The 16537-nt window shown below is 40.0% G+C and overlaps 1 protein-coding gene across 1 annotated transcript in view; it reads left to right on the top strand.

Moving 5' to 3' along the window:
- Positions 1 to 256: 256 nt before the first annotated feature.
- The window catches only part of CDK6 (cyclin dependent kinase 6), a 127586-nt gene continuing 111305 nt past the window's right edge, over positions 257 to 16537 (top strand). The window contains exons 1-2 of the mRNA XM_009641816.2: positions 257 to 306; positions 558 to 1049. Of these exons, the coding sequence (XP_009640111.1) occupies positions 817 to 1049 (233 nt within the window). The 5' untranslated portion in view covers positions 257 to 306; positions 558 to 816. The remainder of the gene's footprint in view (positions 307 to 557; positions 1050 to 16537) is intronic.

Genomic DNA, 16537 nt, shown 5'->3' with positions numbered 1-16537 from the left:
TATTTCTCCTCCCCACAGGCGCTTTGAGGCAGGAACTTGTCTCTTGCGATGTGTTCGTTGCAGGGCTTAGCACAGGGGAGAGCAGATCAAGGCTGAAACCTCCAAGCGCTGTCATTTACAAATAAGTAACAGTAATATAGCATGGGATATATTCCCAAGACCCCACCATGTGCACTGAAGAAACCTTCCAGTCCTGCGATCCTGACATAAGTTCCTGGACGTAACTTCCTCTCACACACGCATAGTTAGCTCTGCCATCCCCGCCAGCCGTGCCTCACAGGGTCGTCGTATTCAGCCCGTTGCTCGGTAAAATCCCACAGCACGTGGTTGCTCTGTAGCTGTGTGCTGTAGCCTTCTGTGCAGACCGTGATAACTGCATAGTGTTGTATCAGCCATGCGGGAACATTGATACATGTGTCACCCTGGTGGTTCACGTCTTCCTTCGCACCACTTTTTTGCTTTGCATGTAGCTGTCTACCATATTAGCGTAATTTTCTGAATGATGCAAAGTAATGAGGTCAACTAAACTCACTTTTCTTGCTTGGTTTGTCCTCCAGATCCAATCGACTTTACACAGACAATGCTCCCAAAGACTGTATGATAATTCCCGGTGGCCGAAAGAGGAGGCACATTGGGGCCCGTACAGAAGAGGAACGAGAACGGGAGGGCGAGAGCTTCCTACCGCCCCTCTGGCAGAGGTACCAAGTGCGTGGCGTATCTGCAACGCGAGCAAAGTACTAGTTTTCAGCAAGCGAGCGAGACTGAGAGCCTCCCCGAGGCACTTGGAGCACGGGAGGAAGAGGAACAGCGGCCAGCATGGATAAGGACAGCACAAACCTGGCTGACCAGCAGTATGAATGTGTGGCTGAGATTGGGGAAGGAGCCTACGGGAAGGTGTTCAAAGCCCGAGACTTGAAGAACGGAGGTCGCTTTGTTGCGCTGAAGCGGGTACGGGTGCAGACCAGCGAGGAGGGGATGCCGCTGTCCACAATCCGAGAGGTGGCAGTTTTGAGGCACCTGGAGACATTCGAGCACCCCAACGTGGTCAGGTGAGGAAGTGGGGCAGGCGTCCCGATCAGCGGGGTCCTGGTTTTAGTACATGAATTGGGCAAGCAAGAGTTTGGGTACATAAATGGACTGAACACTGTTTTGGGTTGGTGGATGAAGCGAGCGCTAAACTGTGTCCATGAAGCATGGTTTGAGGTTTCAGCAGGCCATGGTGCTGCCTGCCAGACCTCACCTCATCCCTGCGCATTGCCTCCCACGCACACAAACACCCATCTCCAGAGGCATAGGTGTGTGACTTAAGTGTTTGGGTGGATGGGCAAGGAGCCATATATACACTATTTCCTCAGGCAGAAGGGAGAATGAAAAAAAAAACCCAACATCTCCCTGGTTTTGTCTCAGGTATTAGTCCTGCCAGCTGCAGCTGATTTTTAGCAGGTCTATTCACTATTGAAATAGCAAAGCTTATGAGAGCAGTAGTGGAATGTACTTTCTACCTTTTTAGATGCTTTTATAGAGAGTTGTAGATTATCGTGTCAAAGAGAAGTAACAGCTTAAGGCTTCAAGCTTTGCAGGCGGCCTTGCGGTTGAATACTGTTTGACTGGTACTAATTCTACCGCGGGCTGATGATTGTGCTACCAAGAGCACAACACTACAGATGTCAGGCCTTGCTTGCAAAATGGTGGCAATGGCCCCAGGATGTCCTTTCTGTCGTGCCAGTATCATAAACCCTGGGTAAGTGACCTGTGTTCTTGAACAGATTCTCTCAAGGGCAAGGCTGGCCCTTCTGTAACCTCTTACATTTTCCTGTAGCTGGAAACTTCCAGCAGCCTGTGAACATCTTTCCTTAATATTATGAACTTTAAGATGCAAGCTTCACTTTGCAGATACCCAGGTACCCAGTGATTTGAAACTGGTCAGCATCTTGCTGGTAGTGCTGTATTAACAAGAATATTTCCCGTTATTTGCATTATTGTATGCACATATTGCATAGCAAAAGGAAAATATTTTATACTTCACTAACACCAAGCCTCTTTCCATCCTGGAGAAATGGATACTCTGAAGTTAGAGGTGACCTTCAAAATGGCTTGTAGCTGTGAACCTCCTGTGTTAGGGTCTGAGATGAGGGGGTTTATAGTAGGTGCAAGAGGAAAGGTGAGACAGAGAATAATATTTAAAATACAGAATTGAATAGCTAGTGATAAATTCATTTTTGTTCACCTCAAGGCAGCATAATACAACAGCCTCACTTCTGACTAAACTGAACAGGCAAAGCATGCGTATTCTGAAATACGGCTGGTGGAGTGCGCCTCAGTGGTCTCGCTGCACTGAGTAATGGGGTGGAGGCTGCAGCTCACACTTCTCTATTGCTAATCAAGCAAATCTACAGTTTGGTTAATAACCATCATTTTGACTGGCACCTAGTAATGCCAAGGGCTTAGTCAATAAATTTCAAAAGCAGGGGCATCTTCGTGTGGACAACATGTCGTCTTTGATCACCGAATCGAGTGGTTTGGTTTAGACTTGGCACACAAAGTTCTTCCTTGGCAGTAGAGAATTCTCAGAATCTCTGAAATCCAGCCCAATAATTTAGGAGAGTAAATGAATGTGGATTTAGTTGTCCAGGTTTAGACATTTACACATTTGAAAATTGTAAACCTTGTTTGGGAATAATTCAACATAGTAATACTTAAGAATTTTTCTGCCGCAGAGATCTTTCCATACAAAGTGCAAGATTTTTTTTAAGAGCTTTCTAATGCTGAATTCAGCAAAATAATGAAAAATTAAATTCTCATTTTCCAAACAGCTATTTGATGAACTGACTACGCAGCCACAGGCTTGTTTTGCTTGGGCTTAAGTGCAGTGCAATCTCAACATAGCATTGCATAAATATATTGAAGCTTAAAATATTTTTACACATGTGAATGAAAATTCACTCTCTGCGAGCAGTAAGTATTTCAACTGGCAATATGTAGTTTCAATATAAAAATCTCTGAGGTCCAGATCCTCATAGTGATGTTGCGAAGCCCGTACCTTTTGCCATAAGCAGCATTTCAGATGCAAGGGGTTGGGCTGTGATGTGTCAGGATGCTCGGGACCTCAGCTGTGCACCTTGTTCCACAAACAGGCAGGGGAATATAGGAAGCAATTTCAAACATTATCTCTTCTAAAATGGGAGGAATGCTATTTAAAAACTCACCTCTCATGCATGTTTTTAATCTGTAGAGCAGATTAAGCTATAAGTAGCACTTTGGAGTGACTGAAATCATAGCATTATAATGACAGATTATTTGAAAATATTTAAATGCCCTAGTTCCGTTACAAAATATGGTAGAAGAGTTTGTAATTTGTTGAAATTAAAGGTCTATTTTTGTAGTATGTAAATATACTCAGAAAAGGAAATACTGTAGAAGAAGATCTCAAATTTTAAGCAGCTGACCTAGCTGTATTTAATTATTGAACGTATATTGCTCACAAAATTGTTCATTGTCTGGGCACACATTCTGGAAACTGGTATCATGGCCAGGCTAGTGAATAAAAAATAATGGCAAATGCATTGTCTACATACTAGATTAAAGTGTATATCATTTTCAGAGCACTGGGATAACACAAATATTTGAAATAATTTTTTTTTTTTATTTCAAGGGGTCATCTAGCTTTTTTCTGAATATTACAGGCAACTAGCCTGAGAGAAATATGTGAGAACTGCAAATATAATGTTGAATCTGTTACATCTGAGTAATGGCATGTGTGATCCATGAGTAGCTCAAGACAAACTGACAGTCATTCTGTGAGTCAAAATTTAGACAGACTTCAGACAGATGAGCCACATGCGCCCCGTGCTCGGCTGTGGTGCTCTGGCATCAGCTGACGGCGATGGCAGAAATCACAGGCCACATCTCATCAAATGGTAGGTCTGGGCATCCCTAGAGACTACAGTAAGGAGCTCAGCCCGCCAGGGCTTCTCTGTTTCCATGAAGCAGTGCTGAACGTGAAGAACAGTTTGGTAAAGAAAAGACCCAGTACTTGCTAGGCAGAGGTGGAGCTCCATGGCTTTGTTGGTCACAGAGCCATGATGCAGGACCAGCATTGCTACTGCAGCCCAGGTTTGTCACAGCGGTCATAGATTCCCTTCCTCTAAAATCCTCAGAAACGCTTAGAACCAAAACTGGTTTCCAGTGCTTGACACTAGGGATGGAAGAAAATTTTCTTCATAAAGTAGAAATGTCTAAATAGCATAGAATAATTTTAAACAAAATATTATCATATTTTTCCATGCTACTTCCTGCTAATTATGAGAGCTTTGTTTCGCGTTGCTTCTCTCTAAGTCTATCGTTTCCATATTTGTACAATGGAGAGGTGCATTTTTTGCAGCACGGTTGCTTTTGCAATGATAGATAATGAAGTTAGGTAAGACTTCACTGCAGAATAAAGCAAAACAAGGTGCAAGATAAGAAGCGAAAGAAAGTCTCATCTTCATCAGAAAAGTGATGGTAGTGGAAGTCCCAGGACTATTGACTATAATGGAAATAAGGCCTGATCTAAAATTTTGTAAGGCTGTCAAAAAAAATATACAGAAAAGCACGGGGAAAATACAGTTAAAAGGATGTGCTTAAAGCCCTCTCCTATTCACATTTGCCCTTGAATAGAGTTCCCCTCCATCAGGAGGCCTTACTCTGTTCTATTTATCTTCACGAGACAAAGCAAAAAATTGAAGCTTGCAGAGTAAATCTTACTGTGAATTGCTCTAAAATGAGGAATGTGGTATGCTTTGAAATGTCCTTTGTAACTGGTAGGATGATTAAGGTGCTCCTCTAGCTCACCTTTCAGGCAATAAGATGTAATGCTTTCCTGAAGCTTTACTGTATACAGTAGTCAAACCTGGCAAAAGTTGGTCCAGCACTTATGTAGCTTAGTGCTGTTCTGTTTGGGAAAAATGAAATATATGTAGACAAAGGACAGACTTTGCCAGGAATAAATGACATATTAGATTCAGGAAATTCCTGTGTGTAAAACTGGGAGTATTCCCTGCTGCAATATATCTGTAAAAATTCTTCTTGTGATTATAATGCTAAATTCAGCAATATATTGTGTTCATTTTATCTCTCTCCTGCTGGTAATCAGATGAATAATTTTCCCCTAATGTTAATCATCCATCAGACTGTGAATTTGCACTCTGGGAAGGTGATATATCAAGACAGAATACTGTAATTCTTGCCATGCTTCTTTTCTAACATATATATATATATTTAGCAGTTTTAATAGCGTTAAACCTTTAGCAAACAGAGCAAACCTGCAAAGCTGTATTTTTTTGCTTCCTGGCTCATAGTTTTTTGATAAATACAACTTTTTTAGTATTTTCATGGGTTAGTAAGCCTTTGATTTTAAAACAACCAAAATGATATTGAATATAATCTATTAGAACATAATTAATCTGGGTTATTATTTCAAAGATGAGTGTCAGAAATCTTGCCACTCAAGATCATCGTTACCATATAATAAGGAATTGAAAATCTTTGTTCTCTCCACCCTGTTAACTTGCAAAATAGGTGCCCCAGCACCTATGAATTGACTTAGGTTCAACAGAATGATCCATCTAGCTGAAGCGTGGCTCTGTTCCTCAGTCCTCTTGGTATAAGGATCAGTGTGGGGGGGAACTCAGTAATGATGAGTATTTGCACAATTACGCCATGTTCAAGGTTTTATGTTATTTTATATTCACTGAAATATGAATGACACTGTAAACTGCCCTCTGTGGTACAGCAATACTGTCGTGTTGCTTTTTCCCTGCTTTTGTAGTCTGGCGTGTTATCTCTTGGTTTGCACTTGAGTACTTGATGGAGCCCATCAACTGCTTCCCTTGGCAAGGCAACCTGAGTTGGGAGGGGAGAGGCTGGGGCCCCCTTGACTCCCCCATCCCCATGTGCCCTGACATAAAGACCAGCACTTGACTCTGCTCAAAGGTCCCAGAAGTGTATAAACGCTAAAAATTGTGTTATACTTTGAAGGTGTCTTTTCGTAAGCGTCTTAAAATTCCCTGTCTAACCTGATAGAGACAGCATTCAGAACATATCTGCAGCAGCTCATCCACACCTTGCTAACCTTTTGCAAGGCAATTTGAACTTGTCATTTTGCTTTGTTCTGTTTGTTAAACTGAAACAATATGGGAACATACAGAGGGAAAAGAATTTCAAAATGCCATAGCTAATTTTATTTCTCTTTCTAGTTTGCAGTCACGCTGATATTGGCTGCTGGCTTTATTACTGTACTGTTAATAAGTTTAAAGGATGATCTTCTCAAAATCGTTGATGTTCCATCCCGTCAAGTGAAACATTTCTATTTTAGGGGGTGTTTGTCTCCAGTGAATTCTGCTTCCTTCCTCACTTCCTTTTTCTGCCAAGCTAATGTTAAACATCTAGCGTGTGACATCATTCTTACAGATCAACAGCGTGCTGTGTTGTGCAATGCAGTTTATTTTTGTGTAGCACCACTCATATGGCACCTGCAGGCCCCTGGGGAGAAAAAAATGGTTACCTCTACATTGCTGGGTACAGGGATTGTCTTGCACGCGGAAAGAGTAAAAAAAGATGCAGGGATGGAATGAAGCAGAAGAAACTGAACTTGAAACTTGCCAAGGTTAAAGGGATTAATGTGGCAGATGAGTCTCAGCTGAGGTAGAAGAGGTGGATGAGTAATGGGAAGGAAAAACTGAATGAGCTTCAGAGTCAGTTTTAGTCTAACACAAACAGGATGGTCCTCAAGGCAGATGTGAAGACGGGAAGTGCCTTGGCAGGAGAGAGGCATTTCCAGGCCGGAGAGCGGTGGTGGTTGGAGGGGAAGGGAGATGGTCCCTGTGCTGACCAGCCACTGTGAGGAGGAAGACTACAAAGGTCTTGGGGAGGAGGGGACTGCCTACCTGGAAATACAGTTTCTCTCATGGCAAGAGGGCAAAAGGGAACGATGTGGCTGACATTGAACAGGGTTTGGCAGTAGGTAGGATTTGGAGAAGTTTGTTAAGTTGGCCGAGGACATCGTGCAGTGACTGCACATGGCGGCTGGCCTGTCATCATCTTCTTGCAGCCCTACAGTACAGAGAATGAGCACACATACAGGGAAAAGAAGTGATATTCTTCCTGTCCATATGAATTGTTTATTAGTAATGGATGTGATGATTTAGTTTGAATACATGGTCTGCCAGAAACAGGACAAGATAAGAGCATGTCAGGAAGGAAGGGTTGAATATGGAATAGCCTTCTGAGCCTTAGGAAATTCAGTTTCTGGAGCGAGTACAAGCTTTCTTCAAACAGTATTTTATCTTCTTTTGAATCTAAGCTTTTTACAAAAAACATGTTTCCAGTCTTTGTGAGTAAACGTTAGTCATTTTAGATTAAGTCCAGTGCTCCCTTCCTTCTTTAAATCTGTGGATGGTTGTGTCTGTTCTGTTCTTAGACAGATCTAGTCTTGCCATGTCCTGCCCGGAATGGAAAACCAATGCATTTCGCCCCAACCATTGCTGGTGGGAGCCTGTGACTGCCAGGCAAAGCATCAGCATTCCCTGGGTTAATGGAGTGGGGTCCAGGATTCAAAACTGAGCCTTGAAAACGACACAGGAGAGTGGACAGTCCACCCCAGCGAACAGGGGCCAGGGCAGATTAATTGGGACTTTTCCAGTTTGCTTCATGGTAGCTACCACCGGCTGATGTGTGGAACAGAGCAGGGAGAAGCAAAGCGCCGACTGTCCGGGTGTTTGAAGGAGAGTAGGCTGGAGGCTGTGACTTAGCAAAGCACCAAGTGTGTCACCCAGGTACACTTGGTGGCATTTAAGTCATTGTTTGAAGTTTAGCACAGACATAAGTGCATTATCGAGTAGAAATAACTACAATATTAAGTACAAACTGACTTTTAAAATGCTTTTCCAAACAGAGTTCAGGGACAATATACCTAAGAATATCAATCACAGATATTGATTCTTATTAATGTATTACATTAACTAAAGCCTTATTTCTAGAGATTTTTTCTATTAAAATTTGAAATAAATCATGCAGAATAAATAGCTATCCCAATATAGCAGTAATGTGAATTTGGCATCAAGAGTGGTTATTTGTCTTTGTAGTAATTCTTAGTTGACTTAATTTAGTTCTGAAGTTTTATAATTATTTTATAAGGTTTCATAACCCTAAATAAAATAGAAGTTGCTGTTCATTCCAAAACTTCACAGCTATATATAGAATATTTGGGGTTTACTCTTTGTATGAAAGCTAGCAGTTTTCCAATTTTCCCAAACAAGCTGATCCTTAATGATCTAACAAATTATCAAAAGACAGGGAATTTCTCCTGCTAGATCAGTTCTTCATATATTTTTCTTATATTCTCAAAAATATTTTAAATTACGCATGCGTGGTTATTTAACAGCTATACCTTTAAACTATAAAGCATTTGTATTTAATAAACAAACCACTTCAGAATTTTCCAAGGAGTGTTTTTTTCCATTGTGTACTTTGACATTTTCCATTTGGGAAACCTCCGTTTGGGAAGCTTTTGATGAGATGATCATCAAAGAGTGGAAATGTGACTGTTGATTTCCAAACTGTTTCAGAATACCTCATTGCATCCAAATTATTGTATTGATTTTCCTACTTATTTATTTACTCTTAGCCTTTGAAAATTTGTCCCATCCTTAGAAAATGTTCACAAGGAAACAGTCCTCTAAATAATCCTTTTAAAATCAGGCCTTAAAATTCTAACACCACAGTTGTGTTTTCTTTAGGCAGAACAATTAATGTTTTATATGAGTAATAAGAAACTCTTCCATACGATGCTTTAGATGTCTTTTTAGGGTTTTAGAAAAAGATGGGTCTCTAGCTTAAGAAGCATCCCACATAATTTTAGGACCAGCTGATGATTTTGGATACCTAAATACAGGGTGTACAGGAATGTGCCATTTTTTTCATATTGGTAGCGTTGTCCTGAGGTAGATTTCCCATGACATACCTAGCAAACAATTCACAACCTTAGCAAAAACTTCCATACTGTCTTAAAAGCTTTCATACAAACACTGACTGGTTATCACTCTGGAATATCATTAACAGGTGACTGATCTTTTCTTAGTAAAAGAAAATAAAAAAATAACTCGCATATGAATTCATCGTTGCAGGAATTTCCCATATTTAATGATTGAAAACTCAGTTCTAGTCCAGATGAATCATACTGAATTTAAATGAAACCTATTGAGTTTGGACTTTTGCAACATTAGTCAGTGCAGAATGTTACATGTTTTGATAGAAACAGAGAAAGGAAGTGAGAAATAGAATGGAAAAGCCTATGTGATTTTTTTTTTTCTGTCTTTTATGTGAAGCTTTGGCTAGTTCTTTAATATCTATTTGAAGTGTGGTCACTATGATAAATAACCAAAGTCTGTTGCTGTTTAACAATTTCAGAGAGTTCCCTTCTCCCTGAAATCAATTAATTATAAACTGGAAATTTCAGGACTTTGTTCACTGTTTCTTAAGTTAGCATATTTCTAGGAGCTTTCTGTGAATGTAATTCCTAGCTGCGCTGGTGCTTTTGTTTCTCTTCATCTGTGGAGCCAGGGCTCTACTGTAAGGATAGAATTCTATCACTATTTTTTTTTTTTTTCACATTTGATGTGGTATTTTGCATACAGCTGCAGAGTAGACAGTTACCTTTGAAAAGAACATTTGGCTGGTTTAATTTGATTAGAGCAAACCACCTCAATCATTTCTGAACTAAGACCGTTTTCATTTTAACTTGGCAGTGGGAGTTGGGAATGTACTGACTGTGCTTAGATGTTTGGGGGAGTTCTGGTTTGGATACACAGCTACTGCCGAAGTGAAACAACCTTAGAGGACTTTGCCCACTTTGCTTCTTCCCCATACAAAGGGAGGGCTGTGAAGCCATTGAATGTCACATTTAGCTTTCACTCATTATGACAAGGAATTGGACCCCTTGTGAGTGTTTCTAAAAGAAAAAAATAAAAAAAATTGAAAACTTTAATGCATAGAAATACATAATCATACATTTCAAAAAATCCCACCATATTAAAAACAGATACAGGATTTGAAAGTCCTTTATTTACAACAAACTTAAACATCCCTAGCAACAGCATTTTGAATAAAGTTATAAGAAAACTCAACATATAAATAGAAATATGGTGGGTTTCTCATAGATATCTTGTATCAATGTTAAAATTGTATCCCTGTTAGTAAGTCTTAGTAAGATTTGCACATTCTGTCATTCTCCTAGGTTTGACTTTCCACCCCTTTCCTCATCATATAAGTAGATCGTGATGGGTTTTTTATGTTGCATATTAAAGATTAAATTAGGTTCTTCAGATTTACAGTATTATGTATTATATATGATTTTTGCTTTTCAGTTGCCCTCACTGGTGATCAAATAATTTTCCTAGAAAAACTCTTGTGGCTGTCTAGAATATCAGTGTGTCTCATAATAAATGACAGCCCTTCAATAAATTATAGTGGGATGGTATTCTCCAGAAAAGACAGTTCCGATCTTTAAGTGCTCTGACTTTGCAGTAGTGGAGCATCTTATACACAATACTTTAACCAGAAGATTGCAGTTGAAGGAAGATCTCCTGGTTATTCTTGCATTATGTTCTGAAACCAAATATGCACAGTTAACTGGTCATCTGTGTGAGCAGCCTAAGACCTGCTACTAACAGGGGAACTGCATCCACATCTTCCAGCTAATCCCAGAATGCAATTTAAGACTTGAGTTTCTGGTGGTGAAGTTAAAGTCCATAGAGCTACACTGATTCAAACAACTCTATTCAAATCATAAATTCCTAAAGTTAAGGTGAACAAAAATGCATTAGGACAGGCAGACTGTGTAGAGCTCTCCCATCAAGTGTGCACATTTGAGACTTTACCGTTCAGATTTTAGGTGCTGCAACTATTGAGTTTACCAGACTGCAGTATAAAAATAGTTCTTTCATTAGGAGGTTTTTCACTGATATGGACTCAGAGTTTCTGTTGACCTGTTTCACTCCTCCTAATTACATGCCCTTTGAGCACCACAAATAATTCCTCTCTGCCATACTACGTACCCTCTGAAATATTTCCTATCTATCTCTGTGTTGTCACCTAAGCAATTTGTACAGTGCTGTTTTTACCCCCGAACTCCAGGTTGCATCGCAGGCACAGTCATTTCAGTGCTATGTACATCTCCTTTCTTCAAGAGAAGATGTTTCTATAGCTACAGTTGGAGACTTTCTGATTGCTGTACAGCATTGAAAGTTTATGTCTAACGTGTTATTCACTAGCACAGCACTAGAACCTTTATTATTGATTTCCAGGTTTCTTCAGGACGGTGAAAATTAATGACCTGTAGTATTTTTCTCTAGTAGGAAGTAGGTTATAAGGTGCGTCTCGTTTTGCTAATTTTATCTAGCAGCATACTTTGTTTGTATTTGTGATGTTTACAACGTAGAGATTGAGCGGCATCTGCACTTTTAATTAGTGTGTTGTTTATCCTTAGATAACCTTCTAGATTGTTAATGGAGATAGGCCTACCCACTGATCTCTGTGGTTTCCTCGCAGACGTCTCTAATCAATTTGTTGCCTTAATGTTCATCTCTGCTTTTTATAAAACGTTGAGCAACAAGTTTTGACCAAAGTTTTGACCAAGTTCTGAGCCATATCCAGACAGGTTTGAATCAATGACTATAGTCTGAAAATCAAAATTGAATATCTCATTAAACTTAAAAGAATTGGCATTCTTGGAAGGGCCCAGGAAAAAAAAAAGATACCTTGGATTACTTAATTATATGCTGCTTATTATTCATATTGTCTCTCTTCTTAAGAAATCAAGAAGGTTTTATTGACTTTTAATTTTATTTGGCCAGATTAAAACATCTTTCAGAGATGTCAGTTATTTCAAAAGCAAATCCTTATGCAGTAGTGAAAAAATACAAACAGAAATGAGATTGGAACTGAAGGGTATGGCAGTACAACAGCAAGAATAGTTAGGAGTTGCACAGAAGAGTCAGGTAACCCATTTGACTAAAAATGAAAGGTATTTGTGGCTATAGATGAAACCCAGATAGGTGAATCACAGAATCACAGAATGGCAGGGGTTGGAAGGGACCTCAGGAGATCATCTAGTCCAACCCTCCTGCTAAAGCAGGTTCACCGAGAGCAGGTTGCACAGGATATCATCCAGGCGGGTTTTGAATATCTCCAGAGAAGGAGACTCCACAGCCCCCCTGGGCAGCCTGTTCCAGTGCTCTGTCACCCTCAAAGTAAAGAAGTTCTTCCTCATATTCAGCTGAAACCTCTTATGTTTCAGTTTGTGCCCATTGCCCTGTTGCTGGGCACCACTGAGAAGAGTCTGGCTCCATCCTCATGACATCCACCCTTAAGATATTTGTATGTGTTGATGAGGTCCCCTCTCAGTCTTCTCTTCTTCAGGCTAAACAAGCTCAACTCCCTCAGCCTTTCCTCATAGTAAAGATGCTCCAGTCCTCTCATCATCTTTGTAGCCCTCCTCTGGACTCTTTCTAGGAGTTCCTCATCTTTCTTGAAGCGGGGAGCCCAGAACTGGAGGCAGTACTTCCCTCAACCTGCTGGCCATGCTCCTCTTAACGTGCCCCAGGATGCCATTGGCTTTCTTGGCAACAAGGGCACACTGCTGGCTCATGGTCAATAACACTGAAGTCTTTTTAGAAGACATTTTAAGTATATTGGAATGTCCTAAATCAATAGGATATTGTGATGATTGCAAGAAAATAAATTTCAAGGACTGCTTGGTTTCCAGTAACCCAAAGTTGAGAGTGGACAAGACCATTCTGCAGAAATAAAACTTCAGTCATAAAAAGCAAGTTTAAATCTTCGGCCGTCCTCTAGATCAGTGAAAGGAGATTGAGCCTATAATTCTGGAAGAAACTGGAAAATCAATTAAGTTTACTAAAACAGTAATAGTGAAGTAACAGTGAAGCAGCTGTTCCTGGAGTACAAGGAAGAGAGATCACTCTCTGCATAGCCTGAAGTAACTTGCAGTACCTGGTTTAAGAAATTCTTATAGTCAAGATACGCAGTCACAGCGAGCACAATAATTAAATCTGGTATATCTGGGAAAGGGATGGTTCCCAAATTTGATGTAGTAAAAATGGGCTTTAGAAAAGAGAGATTAAGAAATGGGAGGTAATAAAAAATTCAATAGTCAAGAAGAAGGATAAGAAAATGAAGGATATGAACATGGTAGGTACTTAAATAGAGATTTGTAGCAACACATTTTCTCCCTTGGGACACACATCTTTCCCTGGTGTGATGCTCTGTCCAGCCAGTGGAAATCCCGGCTGCTGCTTTGGATCTATAGCCTCTTCCTGGGCGCTAGCTATGGCAGGACAGTTTAGATGTATGGGTTCCTCAAACTGTCTGGAGGATGGGGGATGTCAAAAGGAGACACCAAACTTTCTCTACCCCTTTTTTGACTCTGCTGCAGCGTATCATGATGGATGCACAGAACGTACACATAGCCATCAGAAAAAAAAATAAACAGGAATGTAAAATAACTGTGAGCAGACATCTAACTTTAACCATCTGAATATTAAAAGTATACTCCATCCTAGTAATTTAGTCTTCCCATAGTGAGTGCAGAAAGAGGATGGGCTTTCTGAGAATAATTCATCCCACTCACCCTCCATACCCACCCTGGAGCAGAATGAATTGCCCTCCAGAAATGCCTGCCTCTCTCCTGGTGACTATAGAGAGATCCCCGGTGGCTAATGTGGAATGGACACCCAGCTGTAGCCTGCTACAGCTAGATGGGCTTAGTGCCAGTCAGTACGGTTCAAGTTTGAAGGTGGAAAGTGGAAACACTAATAAGGGAGTTTGTACAGCAAGTAAGAGAAGTTACAAAAGCAAATAGGAAATTGTTTTGGGGGTGGGGGAACAAAGAGCTAGTATTGAAATCAGAGGGGGCTTGAACTGTGGGAAATTAGAGTTAATCAAGCAAGAAATTTGTATTATAGGGGAACTTACTTTTTTTACCAAAGTCTGTAGTATATGGATTGTTGGTAAGGGTTTGTCCAAGACACGTTTTCTATCGGTTGGCAAAAATTATGTACTTTTCCTAATAGCAGAGTGTGGGTTTCTGTGAAATGTACTGACTTCAGACAATCCGCTTCTAGTTTGCGCTTGGCGTTAAAGTACTCAGGGGAACAGGATGGAGCTGGAATGGGTGGGCATTGCCTAGTTACCCTGTACCCAATTTTAAGCTCCAGGAGAAGCCATTTTGGTCAAAACTTGTTAACCTTTTACAAGAGGAAGAGGCGCTGAAGATGGTTGTTAGAGATGGCCAGTCGAACAGCCTACAAGTGGTTTAAGGCACCTTTCAAAGCTTTTTCAGGTGTAGTTTCTCTTGCGTAGTTTCCTCATTTCCCCTCGCTCTGCCATACTGGTCTCATACAGGATTTGCCGCTAAGTGGGCTAATTATCTCATCACTGATAATGGTACACATAGTTTCATTGCCTCAAATTCCTTTCAAGCAAATTACATGATTGTACAATTCCATGTAGTTGGAAAATTCTGGTGTCTAATTTATATTGCACTCTGAATTACTCAAGACCTGAGTTCTTGGTAAGCAGTGGTACTATACCTTTATCTCTTGGAATAATTTTTTTGGAATTTAGAGTTTTATTTTTCATCATCTCAAAACATGTCAGCCCACATTGCTCGGTAATAGCCTGCAAAATTAAAATCAATCAATAATGCCAACAGATTCCACTCCATTATTTTTTATGTTGTCTGCTGGAGCTAGTTCTTTTATAGCTTGATTTACAAAGCTTCAAAACGGCTTTTTTTATTATGGAACTGCTAAGACAATATAATTGTAGTAAAGCAAATAAGCTGCTCTATTAAGCTGCTTGGATATGCATATTACAAATGTGTGCCTGTATATATGGAAATGAAAAACCATGAAAATGTTGAGATTTGACTGCATTAATACCAGGAAGTTCAGAATTGTTATTTTGTGACATGGATGAGGATTGTTGGACATGTAGGACTGCAATTAGTTTAAAGTTGTACCTTAAAAATGTCTGAACAGTTTTCTTTGTTAAAGTTAAAATAAAAAGTTGAAAGGGAATGAGGGCAAGCCAGGAAAAAAAACATCCCAAAAGCTAATTGTTTTTAAAAAGTTACATGACATAGAAAATTGGAACTTGGAACTGAAATGCCATCTCACTCCGAAGTATAATAAAATATTAAATTTTATTAAATGCATTCTGGAAAGAGTAAATGAAAATTATAAAGCCTGATGTGAGTGGCAAAGAGCCCAGGCAATATCCAAAAGAGTAAACATCTAATGGCTTAACCTAGCTGGGGCACGGTCCACTGCAGCAGGCAGTTGAACAGGGGATGTCAATATTTAAAAGCAGCAGAACTCATTTTTGAAACAGATGGCTTTTTTTTCCTCCCATGTGCAGCACAAATATATATTTTTGAAGGCTCTAGGGAATATTTAGGTGATGGGATTGTGTGTCTCCTTTTAATATTGAGCCTTTTTAAAATTTTTCAAATCTTGTAAAATTTAAGGTCACTTTCATCTTTCTTCTTTCAAGCACAAAAATGCCATCTTTAAATTGCATTTTTCACTCAGTCCAGAGCTCATTCATCCCAGAGCACATCCTTTATACAAAAACATTGCAGTATCATCTTGTCAGCTTTTAAATGGAGGCTCTTCTTAGAAAGATTGTTGAGTTCTTGAAACAATTTAACTAAAATATTCTGAATGGACGTGATTATCACGGCATTTCTAATACATTGATCACCCTTATTTTCACAAGCCTGGAAAAGTGTTCTTGTGCTTTAGAAAACCTAAATCCATGTCACTTCTCTGCCTTCTGGAGTGAAATCATGTGGACTGTACTGCCCTTAGATCAATAGTCATATACCATAGGGGCTTGCGTACAGAGGCATTCGTAGAAATGAAGACTACTGCATCTTCCTGGATTTAGCATAAAAACCAAAAAAAAAAAAGCTCTACTGTGTATGTTTCTTCCAAATGAACTTGAAACAGTTATTTCTCAGTCAAATATTTTCATAATCCAGACACAGATTCATATTTCAGAACATATAGATGCCAGTTGGGATGTTTGAAAACCAAGACATGCCTGAATGAAAAGTAGGCAAGGGAAATCACCAGAGTTTGACTTTTTCTTTACAGAAAGTCACTTCAATTCTGTGATAACGCAGAAAGCGGCTGAATGGACCTTTATAAAACATATGAACTAAGTCACTTCTAAGTGGAGACAGCTGGGGTCTATTTAATATCCTGTGTAAAATGGTAGAGGTCAGCTTCCTGGAATAACTTAGGAGTTTTATTTCACAAATATCCTACTGCTGCAGGGACCTGGGGTGACGGTGAGGCGCTCAAACTAAAATGCGCCCTAAGGAAAAGCTCCAGGGCCGTAGCTCTCGTTGTAGCTCTGCATTTGGTGCAGGATGGCCTGCGGGATCTCTGCATCCTCGGAAGTGTCTGTTGCGTGGGGG

Source organism: Egretta garzetta, unplaced genomic scaffold (genome assembly GCF_000687185.1).
Source record: "Egretta garzetta isolate BGI_Z169 unplaced genomic scaffold, ASM68718v1 scaffold30, whole genome shotgun sequence".
NCBI lineage: Eukaryota > Metazoa > Chordata > Aves > Pelecaniformes > Ardeidae > Egretta > Egretta garzetta.
This window is presented reverse-complemented; position numbering and strand designations above follow the sequence as displayed.